Source organism: Podarcis raffonei, chromosome 9, assembly GCF_027172205.1.
Source record: "Podarcis raffonei isolate rPodRaf1 chromosome 9, rPodRaf1.pri, whole genome shotgun sequence".
Lineage (NCBI taxonomy): Eukaryota > Metazoa > Chordata > Lepidosauria > Squamata > Lacertidae > Podarcis > Podarcis raffonei.
The window spans coordinates 79,873,697-79,891,177 of NC_070610.1; the positions used below are offsets into that span (position 1 = coordinate 79,873,697).

The following is a 17,481-nucleotide window of genomic DNA, read 5'->3' on the forward strand; positions in this document are numbered from 1 at the left end:
CAAGGAGACCCTGCAGGGAATGGATAAAGGCCATGGGGTGGGAAAGCGCCTGGGGTGGGAATGAACTGTGGGAGGAATGTGTGAGAAATGTCATTAGGAACCAGGAGCCTCAGAAATCAAGGGCCTTGGCCATGTGCAGAGTGGAGCTCCCTCGCCAGCGAGAAGCATCTGTGTTGAATCAGATGATTCCACAATACAACAATTTTTCACATTTTATTATTCCTGGTAATGGTAATTGATGATGAACAAATGTTGGTTATATATTGATGTTCCTTTTATATTCGTTAGGATCTGGGTTGGAGGAGGTGACAGTGAGGGGTCAGTGAACTCAGAAACATGGGGAACCCTGTGTTAGGCCAGCGCTGGGGACCAGCCCCAGAAGGAAGCTTCGGGGAACTCTGAACAAGGGGATTTCCCAGGAGGGCTTCTCGCAGCGAGAGGGGGGAGGGGAGCAGCCCTACAACCAGATCCTGAACCCAGAAGTGAAACTATTCCCACCTAGGGACACACACCTGGAACCACAGCCTTGAAGCAGCAGCCCTGCCATTTGGGAACATAAGAAAAAGAGCCGGCTGGATCTGGCCAGGGGTCCATCCAGTGGCCAGCCAGATGTCTGTGGGAAAGCAGCAAGCAGGATTCAAACTCAAGAGCAGCGCTCTCCCCTCCTGTGGCTTCCAGTATTCAGAACAATCACAGCCTCTGATTGTGAGAGCAGAGCATGGTTACTGTGGCAAAGCAGCCATCGATCAATCTCTCCTCCTCGATGAAGTTGTCTTATCTTCCTTTGAAGCTATTCATGTTGGTGGCCATCACTGCCTCCTGTGGCAGGGAGTTCCAGAGTTTAATCATGAGACGCTGTACCTCCTTTTACAAAGAGAGCCAGGTGCTAAAAGCCCCGCTCCCAAGAGTCACCCTCCCCTTCCCTACTGGCTGTCCTCTGCCCATTCCTGCATTCCACAATATGGGGCCCTTTGGAGCAGAAGACTCCTCTGAAGAGAAGCCCACTAGTCACAGGCAACTCCTGCCGCCCGGGGCCGAGAGTCCCCCCCGCAATGTGCCTTCCGCACGAGCCCATGTGGACAGCAGGGGCGTGTGGGTGAGATCAATGGGAGCCTGAGGGTTTTGCAGTTTCTTTTCTGAGGTCATAAAAACAATACGGAGGAGTACCTGTTAATACATTTCTATAAATTATAAGAGTGTTATAAACACAGACTTAAAGGAATAGAATTCCCGTTAAGCAAACATGTGAGGTTTTCCGCAGAAAGCCAAGTAGTGTTCAAATAAAGAGCCTTTATGATAATAAGCACATTTGTGCTCTGATCCTGTGATGTGGAGTGAAATGGAACCGGAGGGAAAACAGAGAGGCACGAAACCCTCCAGCAGCACTGCGTGCCCAGAGATCGGGAACATGTTTGCGTCTGCAAATCTGACGATCACCACCACCTCCCCAGTATCCACCAACACACTCGCACACCCGGTCCCCCGGCGCTCGGCTTCCTCTCCTTTCCAGGAATTTCCACCCAGATCCTTCATCATCTGCTTCCATTTGTGGAGATGGAACTCGCGTGGCCCCAAGAAGCTGCCCTTCCTGCAAGCTAGACTTTGGCCCACCTGGCCGAGGGCTGCTTGGTCCACCCAGAGACTTCAAGAGAAGGCCTTTCCAAGCTCCATTCTCCAAAACCCCTCATCCCAAGTTCAACCCAGGGACTGTGGTCTTCTGCATGCAAATGCCATTGGTTTTCCCACCAGGCAATGCCTTCTTGTCCCCATCTGGAAGCCAAGACTGCCCACTGCCCCTGTATGAAGATAGGGTGGTTTGTGCAAAACCACCTGCCCCAGCCCAGAAGCACTTGCTAGCTAAGAACCAGCCTAGCTAAGGGGAGAGGTCCAAGGTCAGGCAGCTTCAAATCCAGCACTGCAGCTGGGCTTACAGCAAGCAGCAAAGCCCTCTTATAAGACCAAGCCAGGCTCCGCTCCTTGTCTATGGCCTGGTGGACCCACCATTCCTCCAGGTATATGAGGGACTCACAGAAGCCAAGACCTCCTAAGGAGCAACACGTCCAGATCTGAAGCACTGAGCTGGGAGACTAGGACGCAGCCCCTTCGACTCTTCCATGCTTGGGTTTGAGGGGCGAGGCAATGGCTTCATGCTTCTTTTGTTGTTGTTGTTTAGTCATGTCCACCTCTTCATGACCCCCTGGACCAGAGCACGCCAGGCCCTCCTGTCTTCCACTGCCTCCCACAGTTTGGTCAAACTCGTGCTGGTAGCTTCGAGAACACTGTCCCACCACCTCGTCCTCTGTCGTCCCCTTCTCCTTGTGCCCTCCATCTTTCCCAGCATCAGGGTCTTTTCCAGGGAGTCTTCTCTTCTCATGAGGTGGCCAAAGTCTTGGAGCCTCAGCTTCAGGATCTGTCCTTCCAGTGAGCACTCAGGGCTGATTTCCCTAAGAATGGATAGGTTTGATCTTCTTGCAGTCCATGGGACTCTCCAGAGTCTCCTCCAGCACCAGAATTCAAAAGCATCAATTCTTCGGTGATCAGCAGAAGGCATGTTATTAAGCAAAGCTCAGACGATTCAGTCGCTGCTGGTGTGAACAGCCACTGCCCTTATTCTGCATACATTTAAGCACCAAGTGAATTGTCACAAATGGCATCACCTGCATCCCAACACCTTTTAACTACAACTTTTACCCTTTCCCCCCATTACATTCATTTGTAGATATGCACCTGCCCCTGTGCATCTGAGGAACAGGGCTCTTCCGGGACCACGAGACTCTGCTCTGATGCAACAGGCTCACACTGGAGATCATCCCACGCTCTGTGCCCTGGCCATGCACACCTGGTGGGAGGGTGCACCTGTCCACCCCCAGGTGGGGTGCTGACCTACATTTAGGAATGGTGGGAAATGGGGCCACCCAGAAATAAGCGAGAAGTTTCCGCATAGTCAGGGGCCTTCTCAGGCACACAGAAGCGAGCGAGTGAGCGAGTGAGTGAGTGTGCTTGTAAATGTAAAAGGGCAAAGTCTTAAAAAGCATGAAAACCCCAACCTGACAAGGATCTGTGGGCTTTTGAGACTAATGGAATGCCTTGGGTAGGGGGGGGAGCGAACTGGAGGGTGGAGAGAATAGGGGCTCAGCCTTTTCAAGCTGGGTCAGGGATGGGGAGGGGGTGCATTCCACAAAGTTACAGAACACACAAGAGACAGTAACTCAAAGGAAGGTTCAGGGCAAAAGGGAGACATGTTAGAATTCCTGCTCCGTGACTGCAGTCATGGGATTGTTGTCTTTCACATGACGTGGTATGTTTTGACTCCACAAAGTGGGAAGTGACGGATACAGGATGTTTGTGTTACTGTGTTCCGTGAAGTGGGACTATTTTCCTTTGTTCTTTTTCTCCTTGCTGTCTGATGCTAGAGAGAGAGGGAGCCATGTTGCAGTGCTCCGTGTGTGTTTATATGTAAATAAAGTAGATTAGCCAAAATGCTGAGTTCGGGCAGAAGAAAGCTGTTGAAGCTCCCAAACAAAAGACCAGGAAGGAGAGAACGTGGTAGTCGGGCATGTGTTTCTGCCAGGGACCTACTCGAGTGTAGGCCGAGCTCCTGACAACGTTTTCCCTCTCCCACTGATTGGACACCTCCCCCCCAATACAACCACAAAATGCTCAGGTCTGGGGTGAGAAGCACAACATGTTCTTCCTTCCCCTTCCCCAGGCCCACAAGGTCTGCAGAGCAGGATACGGCCCCTGTCCCAAGATGTCAGGAGCCGTCCGGAGGAAGCCTCTCTTTAGGGGACAGGAACACACTGCAACTAAAAGCACAGGTATGTTGTCCCCAGAAAACCAGCCTCCTTATCTCACCAAACCAAGGCAAGTTCAGCCCGTAGACACACTCCACCCGCATCCTGTTGGATGAGCGGCGTGACTTGCCTTCCTTTGGGATACTGCTACTAGGAGGAAAGATTCATACCCCACCTTCTGAACCCAAGAGGCCAACATGTTTTCCGTATTATTCTTGCCTGTATTGGACTGCTTGTGCACCAAAGTTCAACTCTATTCAGATAATTTATCAGTCACTTCAAACGTGAGGTCCCAGTGATCGAAAAATATACATCATCGCTTCTGCTCCCAAGCAGCTCCCATTCCTCTCCAAAGAGGGTTGCACGGGAGGCATGGCTGGGCTGAAGACCTCAGCACCTTCTTAGCCTCACTTCATCCATTCACCAGACTCGACGAGAACGCAGGCGCCCATCTCACAGTCGGCAGCACCGTGCAACTCAGGGGGCCCGAAGACTCCCAGCTGCAAAGAGGCAAGCCAAGGGGTGAAGGAGCCGCCATGGCCTGCCGGCCTGCCATTGCCGCTGCCCAAAGCCTGACAAGCAGTAAGACAAGGATGTCGCCTGCACAAACAGTTAAATCTGATTTTCTACATCTGCATTGCAGGAGATTACACAAGGTCTGAAAATCTTCAGCTTGCGGATAATTAGAAACACCGCCCAAGCGGCACTTTTAAACATTGTTCCGGGCCACTGAGAGGCCAGCCATCAGCATCTGGAATGCGAGCAGCATTCAGCGAACATGTCATTCCATCCACCACATTCTCAAGCGAGGGGGGGTGGGATGGCGCACCAGTGGCTCTGCACACATGGCGCTGGGGAGGAAGAAGAGCACAACTGGCCTGGAAACAGAGCCCAAATGGAGCCCAGGACCAGCAACGTGCCACTTGCCAGGGCAGCAGCTGTGGCGACAGCAGGGATTTCAACACACAAGAGGAAAACTTCATTAGCCTCTCCCCAGACACAGGGAAGCCACTGCCAGCAGGCAACTGCACTTCCCCACTGAACATCGAGGCTCGAGCGGCCCCCTGACGAGGGGCACAGAGGCATCACCTGGGCACACCTCTCTTAGGCACGAGGGATTGCAATCAGCAGCCAGCCACCCACCCACCCAGAGACAGGCTGTTGCTGAGCACTCTCCTGGAAGAAAAAGAACCCAGGAAGCTGTTCTCAACTGCGAGGACGGGAAGAGGAGGAGGGGGACAGAGATGGTGAGGGGCCAAGAGACCCCATGGGGAACGGCTGCAGGTATTGAGCATGTTTAGAATAGAGAAGTGGCCATTCATTTACTCTTTATTTAAAATATATCCCATTCCATAGCCCCAAGAGATTCCCAAAGCGGCTTACAGAAAGGTTCTCCAAACAAAACCACACTAAAATCTAGTACAGTGGTACAGACGCTTCAGGTTCCAGACTCTGCTAACCCAGAAAGAGTACCTCGGCTTAAGAACTTTGCTTCAGGATGAGAACAGAAATCGCGGTGCAACGGCAGCAGGAGGCCCCATTAGCTAAAGTGGTGCTTCAGGGTAAGAACAGTTTCAGGTTAAGAACGGACCTCCAGAACGAATTACATCCTTAAACCGAGGTACCACTGTACAGGAAAACAGAAACGACGCAGTGCCTGTAGGTAGCCGGGACTTCCCAAGCAGCATTCCCTGGTCCTTCCCAGGTGTGATGCCCAGCAGCAGTTCCCCCCACAATCCTCAGTGGCCAGGGAGTGGGGCTGAGCAATCTGGACTCCATGCTGAAAGCAGCCTCGTCCTGCAGGAAGCTGGCACTTGGCAGCAACGTTCCCCCTCCAGGGTCCTCTGGGACAAGGGCGTGGGGCTGAGCAGCTGGATTTAGAGGCAACATGATGGCTTTCTTCAAGTATTTGAAGAACTGCAGAACAGATGGTGGGGCAAAGTTTTCCTCTGCTGCTCTGGAAGGTAGGACCAAAACCAAAGGCTTTCGAATTAACAAGAAAGGGGATTTCAGCTCAACGTTAGAAAGAACTTTCTGACAGCAAGGGCTGCTCAACAGAGGGAAGGGTGGCAACAGAGAGTCAGAAAGTGGCTGACTCTGCTTCATGGTGGTAAGAGCGTAAGAAGAGCCTGGCTGCTGGGTCAGGCCTAGGGGGGCCTCTCCAGTCCATCATCCTGTTGGGAAGCCCCGAAGCTGGACTTGAGAGCAACAGCTCCCTCTCCACTAGTGTTCCCTAGGAAATGACGTCCTGCCAGTGCACAACCATCATAGCTGGCAGCCCTTGCTAGCCTCCTCCTCTTCCTCCATGAATGTGCCCAGTGCTCTTTTAAAAGCCATCCAAGCTGGTGAGCATCACTGTGTCTTCGTGGTTTAGGATTTGCATGGGAGAAAACAGGGTTCTTGTGCCTTCAACAGCTGCACCTCCACAATGGCCTCGGTCCAGTATACCTGAAGGAGCGTCTCCACCCCCATTGTTCAGCCTTGACACTGAGATCCGGCGCCGAGGGCCTTCATTGCGAGAAGTGAGGTTACAGGGAACCAGGCAGAGGGCCTTCTCGGTGGTGGCACCCACCCTGTAGAACGCCCTCCCATCAGATGTCAAGGAAATAAGCAGCTATCCTATCTTTAAAAGACATCTGAAGGCAGCCCTGTTTAGGGAAGTTTTTAATGTTTAATGCTGTATTGTTTTTAACACTCGATTGGGAGCCGCCCATAGTGGCTGGGGAAACTCAGCCATATGGGCGGGATATAAATAATTTATTATTATTATTATTATTATTATTATTATTATTATTATTATTAATCACGACTGGCAGGACGCAGCTGACTTCCCAGAGTAAGCATGAGATTGTCCAGGAAGCAGAAGCAATTATTGTTCTCCTTCTACTTTCGCCATGTCCCTCTCAAAATTCAAAGCATGCCCACTGATCCAAAGAGGTTAGCAGCCCTTCACCTACAGGAAAGAATTGCGCTGCGCGGTCAACCATGTCTTAGGCAGGCTACAAACCAAGCCTGGGTCACCAAGTGCAGAGACCCAGGAGAAAGAGGCACAAGAGGCAAAGTCACATTTTCAGATCAAGGAGACACCAATGAAGGCTTAGACCAGGGGTCGGCAACCTAAGGCCCATGGGCCACAGGCGGCCCATGGGGGTCGTTTAACTGGCCCACGAGCCACCCCCGAAATGAGCCGCCCGCTCGGCGAGTCCCCGTGAGCTGCGCCAAACCAGCGCAGCGCAGCACGCGGACTCGCTTCTGCAGTGCTGAAAATTACATCTGCGCATGTGCAGACAACGAAATTCACATCTGCACAGACGCCAAAAATTATGGGCGGGAGTGCTCACGCGCATGTGCAATCCGGCCCGCAGAGGGATCTCCGCTGGAGTGAACTGGGCGAGACGAGATAAACCTTGCCGACCCCTGCCTTAGAGTCCTGTGGGGATTGAGAGCTAATGGGAAATTAGCTAAGGCCAGAATAAATGCTGAAATATATCACCATTCTTAAGACACAGATCTTAATACAGTGATACCTCCAGTTACAAACTTAATTCATTCCGGAGGTCCGTTCTTAACCTGAAACCGTTCTTAACATGAGTGCCTTTGCTAATGGGGCCTCCTGTTGCTGCTGCGCCACCGGCGCATGACTTCCACTCACATCCCGGGGCAAAGTTCACAAGGAGCATCTACTTCCGGGTTAACAGAGCTCATTACCCGAAGCGTTCGTAAGGAGGACGGTACGTAACCCGAGGTTCCACTGTATAGAGATCTAATATCGTGGGGGGTATTGTTTTTGTTTGTTACTATGGAATGAATTTTGTGTTCTTATATTGTAAAGTAAACTGCCCTGTGGTCCTCAGATGAAAGACGATATAGAAATTTAATAAATAATAGTAATATCTGTGAAGATGACTGCAAAGACAGGACGGCCTTGGGTTAGGCTTCCACTTCCAAGGTCCCTGGCTACCTGAGCAATGCACACAAAGGCAGCCCTGCAGGCTTCCAAGTGACCCAGAGGAATTCCACCCTGGAAAACATTTACCTGTGGGGCTCTCCGTTGAAAATTATGCCAAATGCCTTGCTTTGAGAAAGCGCTTTACCCAGAGGGAAGGGACCACACCAACCTTACGGGGGGATCCTTCTTTTCATCATATAACTGCAATGCATCTAGGCGAAGGAGAGTGAACAAGATCTTGCAGCAGCGCATTTTAAGAGGCCTTGGAAAGCAGCAGGGGAGCGTGTTGGTGCAATCCTCATTCATTTTCGCGGAGACTGAGCAGGGGATGCTCTCAGTCGACCTCGGCATCAGTAAACAACAGGAGTCAGTGGTGAATCGGAAAGGGCAAGCGACCCAGAGAGCTCTCCGATGGATGCTCCTCAGAGGGAGGCAGCGCTCACTCCCATCCGCCTGCCTGAAGAGGCAGAGCGGACACGTTTGGCCGCGGAAACTAACTTTATCCGATAATGACTTCTGGAGTGGTTATTCTTGGCCTCTGATGCAGGAGGCTTCCTGGAGGCTCAGGCTGGATGCTCAGAGGCAGCACTGTTTGGAGCGACCCCGTTCACATGCCTGGCATACCTCAGCTGCTACGCTATATAATAAAAATACATACCGGATGCCATCAAGTGTTAAAGAGATGTAACTCACTCCCAACAGCCCTCTCCCAGGCCAGATCTAAGAAACCCAAGGAGGGCAAGGAGGTCAGAGTCCAAGGCAAGTTCAGGGCACTCAAGTAAGGCATGTGGCTAGACGGAAAAATCATATGCATAGTCACAAACAAAAACGCACACGCACGCACACACACACAGTTTAAAAGGCCATAGATTAAATACCCAATGGCCTGGGAGGAATGTCGTGTAACAAAGGTGCCAGGCAAACCTCCCTGGTGAGAGCCTCCCACAAGCGGGGAGCCACCACAGAAAAGGCCCTGTAAAAGACAAGCACATTTACCAGTAATTCCAGCGCTGTTGACAATTGTAAACATTGCCTTGCCCCACCCCTTTAAAAATATTTGTCCTTGCTCAATGTTCAAGTCAATGTCACATTTTTAAAAAACAACAACACAATTTTAATTGGTTATAAAACTGCTCTGGTAATTGGAAGGAGATGGGAGAGATGGGATTGTGGCTTCATGGCCACTGGCCAATAAGCCCTGTGCACCATGGGCTTCTGCTGCAGTTTGGCACAACCAGTTTTCCCTGAGCTCCACCCTAGAGAGGAACAGATGCGCTTAAGCACAGCACAGTGCCTGTACTGCCATTTGCATCTGTGTTTATTTGCACATAGCCTTAAGGAACTGTTTTCATCCAGCGCAGGAAGCAACTCTTTTTTATGGGGCAAAGGAAAACCTTCCAATATTCCACAGCACAATTTATCCCACAAGTTGCTACCAGCTTCCACCTCCCAAACACACAAACAATGTCCTGTTTGGAAGGCGGAATGAACACTTGCCCAACACCGCTGAAAGCTGTCCAAAAATGGTGCAACATGTAGCACTCGGATCACCACAAAACAATTCTTTCAAGTGGCATCAGGGTTCGTGCTAACCAACATCGGCTGCCTTGGCCTGCTTGAAGAAATCCAGCACAATCCATGTGGTGCGAGCTGAGATGCGTTGAGTGTTCTCTCTACCACAACAGCCAGCATCTGCCAACAGCTGCTTATCGGTGCCAGAAGCTAATTTCAGGGGGAGATGCAATCGTCCAAAGAGCAGAGCTGCCAACTGTTGATGACCAAAGGAAGCCTCCGCCTCGCCATAATTGCATTGCATGTAAGGAACTGTTCCTTTGTTCAGAGCCATCAATGGAAGAACTGTGTCCCTACGGAGCTCTGAAAACGCTTCTCCGCAAACAGTTCCAGTCCACGACAGGCAAACCTTCACCTCAATTCAACTGGACATGCTGCTTTCGCCATCTTACTCCGATTCTTGTGGAGCACCTGTGAAATGTCACCTTCAAGTGGCTTTTGCCCCAGACTTCCACAGGCTTCCATGGGATTCTAAAGCTAAAGGTTTGGGGAACTCTCTTGCCTGGATTGGAAAAGCACAATCCCTACAGTTCGGGCATCAAGCCTGCTGTGCTCATCACAACTGTATATGTCACATTTCCCAGTTCAATTCTGCACCACGGAATGAGGGGCTGTGTTGATTCACAGGCAGAGCTGGGAAGGGGGACCAGACGCTCGTGCAATTAACCTTGAAGCAACAATACATTCCGCTCCTCAGTGAAGACCAACCCAAAGCCAACCAAGCAGCTGTCAGCCTGGGAAGAAGACAGCCAAACATCTGCACAGACTCATCCTGATGCTGCCAGTTCTTCAGCGTTTCTGGAAGAGATAGCATGGGCTGGGAATCGGGGGCTCTGGATCTCAGGGTCAAGACAGTATGACATGTCTGACTTATTGATAATCGGAGGAATTACAGGCAATGAAGCAGGTTGATGATTAGAGCACAGGCAACAGAAATCTCACTCAAGACAGCATGTTTCCAGGCACAATTCAAAGTGTTGGTGCTGTCCTTTAAAGCCCTAAACGGCCTTGGCCCAGTATACCTGAAGGAGCGTCTCCACCCCCATCGTTCTGCCCGGACACTGAGATCCAGCTCTAAGGGCCTTCTGGCGGTTCCGTCCCTGCGAGAAGTGAGGTCACAGGGAACCAGGCAGAGGGCCTTCTCGGTGGCAGCGCCCGCCCTGTGGAATGCCCTCCCATCAGATGTCAAGGAAATAAACAACTATCTGACTTTTAGAAGACATCTGAAGGCAGTCCTGTTTAGGGAAGCTTTTAAAATTTGTTGAATTATTCTATTTTAATATTTTCCTGGAAGGCACCCAGAGTGGCTGGGGAAACCCAGCCAGATGGGCAGGGTATAAATAATAACATTATTATTATTATTATTATTATTATTATTATTATTATTATTAGTGCAAGCACCTTGCTGAATCAACTGCATCCTCAAGTAGCTGTACAGCAGAACCCTTCAGGGGGTTCGGAGGCTGCTGTTTCTGGAGGGCCCATCACTGGACCCCTGGAAGGCCTGCTGTGGCATGTTTGCCCAGCACTTTGAGAATAAAGTCGCTTGCCTTTGAAACACTCTTGATGCTATGGATAAGGCAGTACCTAGAGAGGTTTCCAATCTTAAGCTTGCCCTGTTTGGGAGGACCAATTTCAGTTACTGTGGACTGATGACACAGCAAGGTGCTGGCAAGTAACGAGCCCAACTAAATGTCCTCTCGGTTCCTGGCCCTTATGGCTAATTAAATCTAGCCACCACAGTATGAGAGGTTGGATTCAATGTTTGGGGAAGGAAGGTGCAAATGATCTATTCCTATTTATTAATTTATTGATTGCCTTCTACAAAACCATCTCAAGGCAAGGTACAATTCAAACAGCAAAGAACAAAAATAAATTTCTGTAATACCACCAGGTCAACCTATTGCTGATCTTAAGCTGACTACTGTGGAACACAGGAACTTCAACAGAAACTTCTACTGCGAAGCTATCAAATTGCAACTTAATAAAAACAGAAATTCTATTCATTTGTATCGAAGAGAGAGAATAGTTTTCTGTATCACTACAGGTGCTAATGTACTCAGCAATTTTAAGATGACTTTGTTATCAATTACTGCTGTTGCGAGGAGTTAATTTGCACACATTTAAACTCTAACTGAATTGCCACAGATTGCACCTTTTTCCTTTATGCCAGGGTCAACTGAAGATCACACTCCATGCATCTAATAGTCTGCAAAAGATTGTGCCATAATAAAACTGGCTAGTCTTCTAAGGTGCCGCAAATCTCTTCTTAGAGGGAAAAGCTATCTAGGCACTGGCAACAGCTTGTTCAGGTTATTGCAATGTGAACAACCAGCAGCTGCCTTTGACAATAGTTGAAGATCTTCAACTGAAGAGTGGCTAGCTAACAATTTGAATAAATGAATGAAGAGTCCAGCTCATGGTGTGGTTCTCCAACAGGAAGCAAAAAGAAGCTTAATTCAGGGCTTCTTTGCCTTGATCACCTAAGCCAAGAAGGGAAACCATTCTGTTAACAAGAGATTTTTAGGGGGCTTGCTCACCCACTGATGAAAAAGCCACTGGAAGAAACAAGCCAACAATACAATGGCAAAACCGAAGTGTTCTCTTGCTTCTCCGTTACCGGGAAACAGCTTCAGCTGGACAGGGATTGCCTTTGCGGATTCATTCCCCGCCAGTCGGGCACCAAAAGACAAATGAAAGCTATTAGTACTTTCCACGAGCCCAACACAGAGCGACTTTTCCAGAAACATGGTTGCGTTCGTGGCCAAACATTAAATATTTCCATAAACAATCAAGCTTCTAACTGTTTGCATCAGGTAAACCCGGGTCATTTTAATAAGGCCAATTTAAATTCCAAGAGACAAAAGGCACTTCCTACATCTTTAATACCTGCAACAGTTTATGAGCTTTCATGGGCTTGAAAGGATCGCCATGGTCTGTCTTTGATAGAGAAAGCCATTCTGGTGGGCTGGTCCATCAAAAGAGACTATGGAGAACACCTGGGTTATTAATGCACAATGGAAGAATCTATGGGTTGTATTCAACTAAGTACTACTCAGAGTAGACCCATGGAAATTAAGGAGCCTACATTAGTCATGTCCATTAACTTGAATGAATTGATTATGAGTAGGACCAGCATTTGGGACACGGGTGGCGCTGTGGTCTAAACAACTGAGCCTTGAGCTTGCCAATCAGAAGGTTGGCGGTCCCAATCCCCGCGATGGGGTGAGCTCCCGTTGTTTGGTCCCAGCTCCTGCCAACCTAGCAGTTTGAAAGCACACCAAAAATACAAGCAGATAAATAGGTACCTCTCCGGCGGGAAGGTAAACGGCGTTTCCATGTGCTGTTCTGGTTTTGCCAGAAACGGCTCAGTCATGCTGGCCACATGACCCAGAAAAATTGTTTGCAGACAAACGCTGTCTCCCTCGGCCTGTAAAGCGAGATGAGCGCTGCAACCCCAGAATGGCCAACAGAATCTGACAGGGAGCCAACTCTACTCGGGATCTGAAGCTGGCACCATCCTGGATTACTTTATGCTTACTTATTTAAAATCACTGACGTACTGCTTAATATTTCAAAATTGTCTAAGCAGTGATCATGTGGGTAAGATGATTGTATGGACTAAAATTCAAAACTCTGTGAGAAGGGCCTGCCACTTGCCCAGTGGCAGGTGAAACAAAAGCACTGCTCTGCCAAAGGTTCTCAATCCTGGCAGTATAAAGTCTGGCCATTAAACCTTCCAGGGCTAGTTCTGAGGAAAATGGATTTGGGGAAAACATTTTTAAAGGCTATAGAAGCTATATATCCTGAACGATGAGCAAATATTATTGTAAATAACATCATCTCTGGGGGATGCAAAGTTATGAAAGGAACCAGGCAAGGGTGCCCCCTGTACCCATTGCTGTTTATTTTGATTTTGGATGCACTGACACAAAAGATAAGGAATAATGACAAAAAGAGGTATAAGTAAGTTAAAAGCATATGCAGATGAAGTAGTTTTGGCATTGGAAAACCAGCGGTTTTGGAAGAAATAAAGGAGTTTGGTAACTTCGCAGGTTTTTAACTAAACAAACAAAAAAACAACAATGCTAGTCAAAAATATGGATGCTCAACTCACGAAAGATTTGGAAAGAATTAGTGGTATAAAGAGTGAAAATAAAGTAAAAATATCTGTGGATATAGTTAACTGTGAATAACCACAATATCTTTAATGATAATTACGCACGGGTTTGGAAATAAATTAGGAAAGATTTGCAAATTTGGAGTAAAATGCAATTGTCACTGTTGGGTAAAATTTCTGCTATAAAAATGAATATACTCCCAAAGATGCAATTTCTATTTCAAACAGTACCTATAATTAATGATATTCAAAATTTTAAGGACTGGGAGAACGAAAACTGATTTCTGTCGATTCTTTGAAATCTTTGAAAGGAAAGCTTTTTCTTTGCTGTATCATTTTTGTTCATGTTCTGTTGATGTGGAATGTTATCAGAAAAGCAAATAAATACATTTTTAAAAAAAAAAACACCTTCCAGTGCTAACACATTGGAGGCAGCCTGAGAATGGGCCTTTGCTGTTATTACTTACTATTCACCGGTGAGACTAAAATCTAAGACTACCCCAAAGAAAATTCATACCATGCAAAACCTTGCAGGAACCAGTCCAAGACGACCTCCTGGGGGGAACCAGTACCAATGGTTCCTAGCCACCGTGGTCCTGATCCTCCCTCCATGGTTGCAGGCAGCATGCCGCAGAGGGCCAATTGATGGGAACCACAAATGAACTTTGGGGGGGGGGAATATGTGAGGAGCTCCTGTATTCTCATGCAGACTAAGGCCACCACCTCAAGAGGTTCAGGGCTACTGCTAAGGAAGTGGGATCCTGGCTTTTGTCCCCCAAAAGACTTGCCCAGTTTAACTCTTCTTATGCAAATGACTAAGTGGTCTGAACTGGTGAGTGTAAATGAAGTTCAGAATCATTAAGAAGGTGGGACCATCCCCTTAGTAAAAGTTTGACTGTAATAAATGAAGCCCCTTCATGGATCATTGCCTTGTCGTGGCGAAGGGGCTTGAAGAACTCCAAGAAGCTATGAGCCATGCCGTGCAGGGCCACCGAAGATGGACAAATCATGGCCGAGAGTTTAGACTAAATGTGATCCACCTGGAGAAGAAACTGGCAAACCACTCCAGTATTTTGCCAAGAAAACTCCATGGACATAAAAAAGGAGAAGCTTTGAGAAGAAAGTGAGAGTTTCCAAGGCGTTCTCTGGTTCATGGGGTCACAGAGAGTTGAACAAGGCTAAGACGACTAAACAAAAATAAACCAAGAGCCAATTATCTATTCCCTGTCTCAGAATACTTGCGTCAGAAATGTAGCTTCTCTGGCCATTGGTTCAGACCACACTCCATCTAAGGAAGGCTGGATTATATTTGCCTCTAATGCCGATGGAAGTGTGAGGAGCTCCCACAGTCCCCCATCCAACCAGTGACATGGGGCAGTCACAAGCAACAGAAGGGACAGAAAAGGAGCCTCTCCTAACCCGGAGCTCCACAGTGGCATCCATGGCCATCTGCAAATCACAGGTGCTTCAAACATCGAAAGGAGACCACTCTGCTTGACATGGCACCCGCCTAGTGCTCATGGCTCAGCTCACCTGCTTCATTGCTGTCTCGCCAATTTTGTCCGAGTGCTTACGGATGCTCTCCAGGAAATCTTTGAGGTCGGACATGGAAACTTCCTTGATCTCCTCATGCAGTTTTGGAATGTTGTCCACCATGACTTTGCAAAAGCGATAATGGCTCACTTGAGGCAAGTGCAGGTGCTCCAGGTGCTCCAGAGTCTTCAGGGCAGGGTAGTGTCTGGAAGAGAAGACCAACGCTCATCAGAAGCAGGGAAGATCACTCAATTCCGCAGCTTCCCAGGAGATGGTGGTCAACTGGCAAAACTTTGGCCTTCTAAAACGAGAAACACCAGGGTCCCAGACAGCTTCTATAGCTCAACTGACACCCAAGCCTACTCACTTGTGTCTATCGGCCTACAAGTGGGAAGACAAACTGTGTAAGTGCCCATGGCTCCTTCTTGGGAAAAGGCTCTGGTTAGCATATAGCCCACTTTGCCAGTGAAGAGGGGCCTGTCACCCACCACCATGATGGGACTTCTTGGATCGCCCACCCAAGGAACAAGAGCTGTACAAAGTTAGGCAGAGCGGCAGCCTTGCTATCAGAACTTGGTTACAGAGGCAGAGGAGGAGCCCAGAGAGAAATGAAAGTTGCAAGTTAGAGAGAAGGAGCAAAGGCACTGACATCCTGGACCAGAAAGAGGGAGAGGGTTTCTGGACATAGAAAAGGGGAGGCAAGTCAGTGGAAGGATTCAAGGAGACACAAAAGGTGAACCTAGCAGCGGGCAGGACAATGATTCTAGCCAACACATTTTGAGTCCAAGTGAAGCATATCATGATTGGGCAAAGAATAATTGCAAGCAGGGGACACAATCCAAGAGGACTCTCTTGCACAAACTTCCTTTACAACATGAGCACTGCACAAGCCCATTTATGATCCATTCTTTTTTGGAGAGATTTCCTCTGAAAGCAACAATTTCCCAGTTCTTCTCCTGCTGGGCCAAGGCATGCAACAGTTCCTTGCTTGCTAGTCCTGACAATCGGTGCCCACAGGTGCATGCAGGTGGGAGGACCAGGAGACTTTAGAGAGCTGGAAAGCAGCTTGCATTTATTTAAGAGGCAAGAGAATAGATTCCGCTTCTTACCAAACTTTTCAAACCCAGGGGTGAAATCAGTGGAGTTTCTGGGGGTCCTGAGAAAAGGTTTCAGCAGGAATGTAGCACATGCCAAAGATGTTTGGTCAGGAGACTCTGGCGTTCACACCCCCCACCACTAAAAATGTGTCTAGTCAGAAAGTGTGCATGCCAGTTGAAAAATGCACACACAGAACTGCTCAGATGTCCTTGTCTCCAAACAATGTTTGCATAATGTGCAACTGGAGGAAAGGGAAGTTGTTTTAACTGAAAATTGTAGAGGCCATCAAGAGCAAAAGTCAGTGTGCTGTTTACTCCAGGAATCCAGGCTCTGTTTGTGTTGCCATGAGGTTTAGGTAAAGCTATTTCCAATAAAATGCAGCTCCTCTGGAGAGAAAGCAAAGGTTACACGAGTAGCCAGACATTAGGCCAGCAGAACAGACGCAGGACAGGCTTGCTTCATCTCAAGACACTGTTGTTTGAAGGATGACCAAAGGGACCTGTGGAGTTTGGCTACGCTCGCCACCCAGCCCCCCCGACAGCCTGCCAGAGCAGCAAATGTTCTTCCCATTGACAGACATCTCGAGCCAGTGAGGTCATGTGGACCCAAACATGCCCCTGTCACCCACCCACCCGCCACCCCTTGGAGCGCAGCTCCCAAGCCAGGCCTTCCAGCTGTGCCCTGCTCAGCCTCTCAACAGCCGTGGCGCCTCGGCTCCTGCGCTCATGAGGGGAGCCTGGAGGCCAACTCGACGTGGTGCCATCTTTCACCCCAAGGGACTTCCGGGACACCGTCCAGAGATGGATTAACGGCAGCAAAAAAGCCTGAAAGACTAACAAAGGCTAAAGAGGCTTCGTTTATGCTGCATCAGACCAAAACGGCTCTCCCCTTTGGAAGACCGGGATGAGGCCTGTTGAAGACAGGAGGAAGAGGCAGGAGAGTCCAAGGCATCTTTCAACTGTTAGAGAGACAGATCTTCAAACTAATTACCTGACCCCTATCTGGCTGAGCATAGGAGAAAAGAGGCTCCCATCTCACTGACAGCCAAGCAAGTCAGACAGTAGTCAAATATTCTCCAACCAAACCGACTTTCGGGAAAATTAGATTTTTTGGGGGGTGGGGGATATTTCCCCTTGCAGCTTGCTTCACAGGTGCGAGGAGAATGGAGCTGGTATATCAACAGGGGGACTGATTAAGATATAAATTATCACACGCTCTCTGCCTCAGTAGAAAGAAGGCAAAATAAGACCATTAAAAAGAGACTTAAAATGGGGGAAATGAAAGGCAGTATTATTAGAAGAAACCCTCAAATCCATCTCTACTTGGTCATTGAGACATGAGGATGAGGAAGAGAATGATGATGATGATGATTTATTACTAATACTCCGCCTACAGCCACTCTGGCAAGCTTCCAA

General features: G+C 48.7%; 1 protein-coding gene and 1 long non-coding RNA gene across 4 annotated transcripts in view; one reads left to right on the top strand and one right to left on the bottom strand.

Annotated features, from left to right (window-relative positions):
* Positions 1 to 17,481, top strand: part of LOC128420616 (uncharacterized) — a 393,346-nt gene that overhangs the window by 250,848 nt on the left and 125,017 nt on the right. The window lies entirely within an intron of this gene.
* The window catches only part of EXOC6B (exocyst complex component 6B), a 208,320-nt gene that overhangs the window by 158,262 nt on the left and 32,577 nt on the right, over positions 1 to 17,481 (bottom strand). For all 3 annotated transcript variants that reach the window (XM_053402250.1, XM_053402249.1, XM_053402248.1), the window contains exon 6: positions 14,969 to 15,173. In XM_053402250.1, coding sequence (XP_053258225.1) covers positions 14,969 to 15,173 — 205 coding nt within the window. The remainder of the gene's footprint in view (positions 1 to 14,968; positions 15,174 to 17,481) is intronic.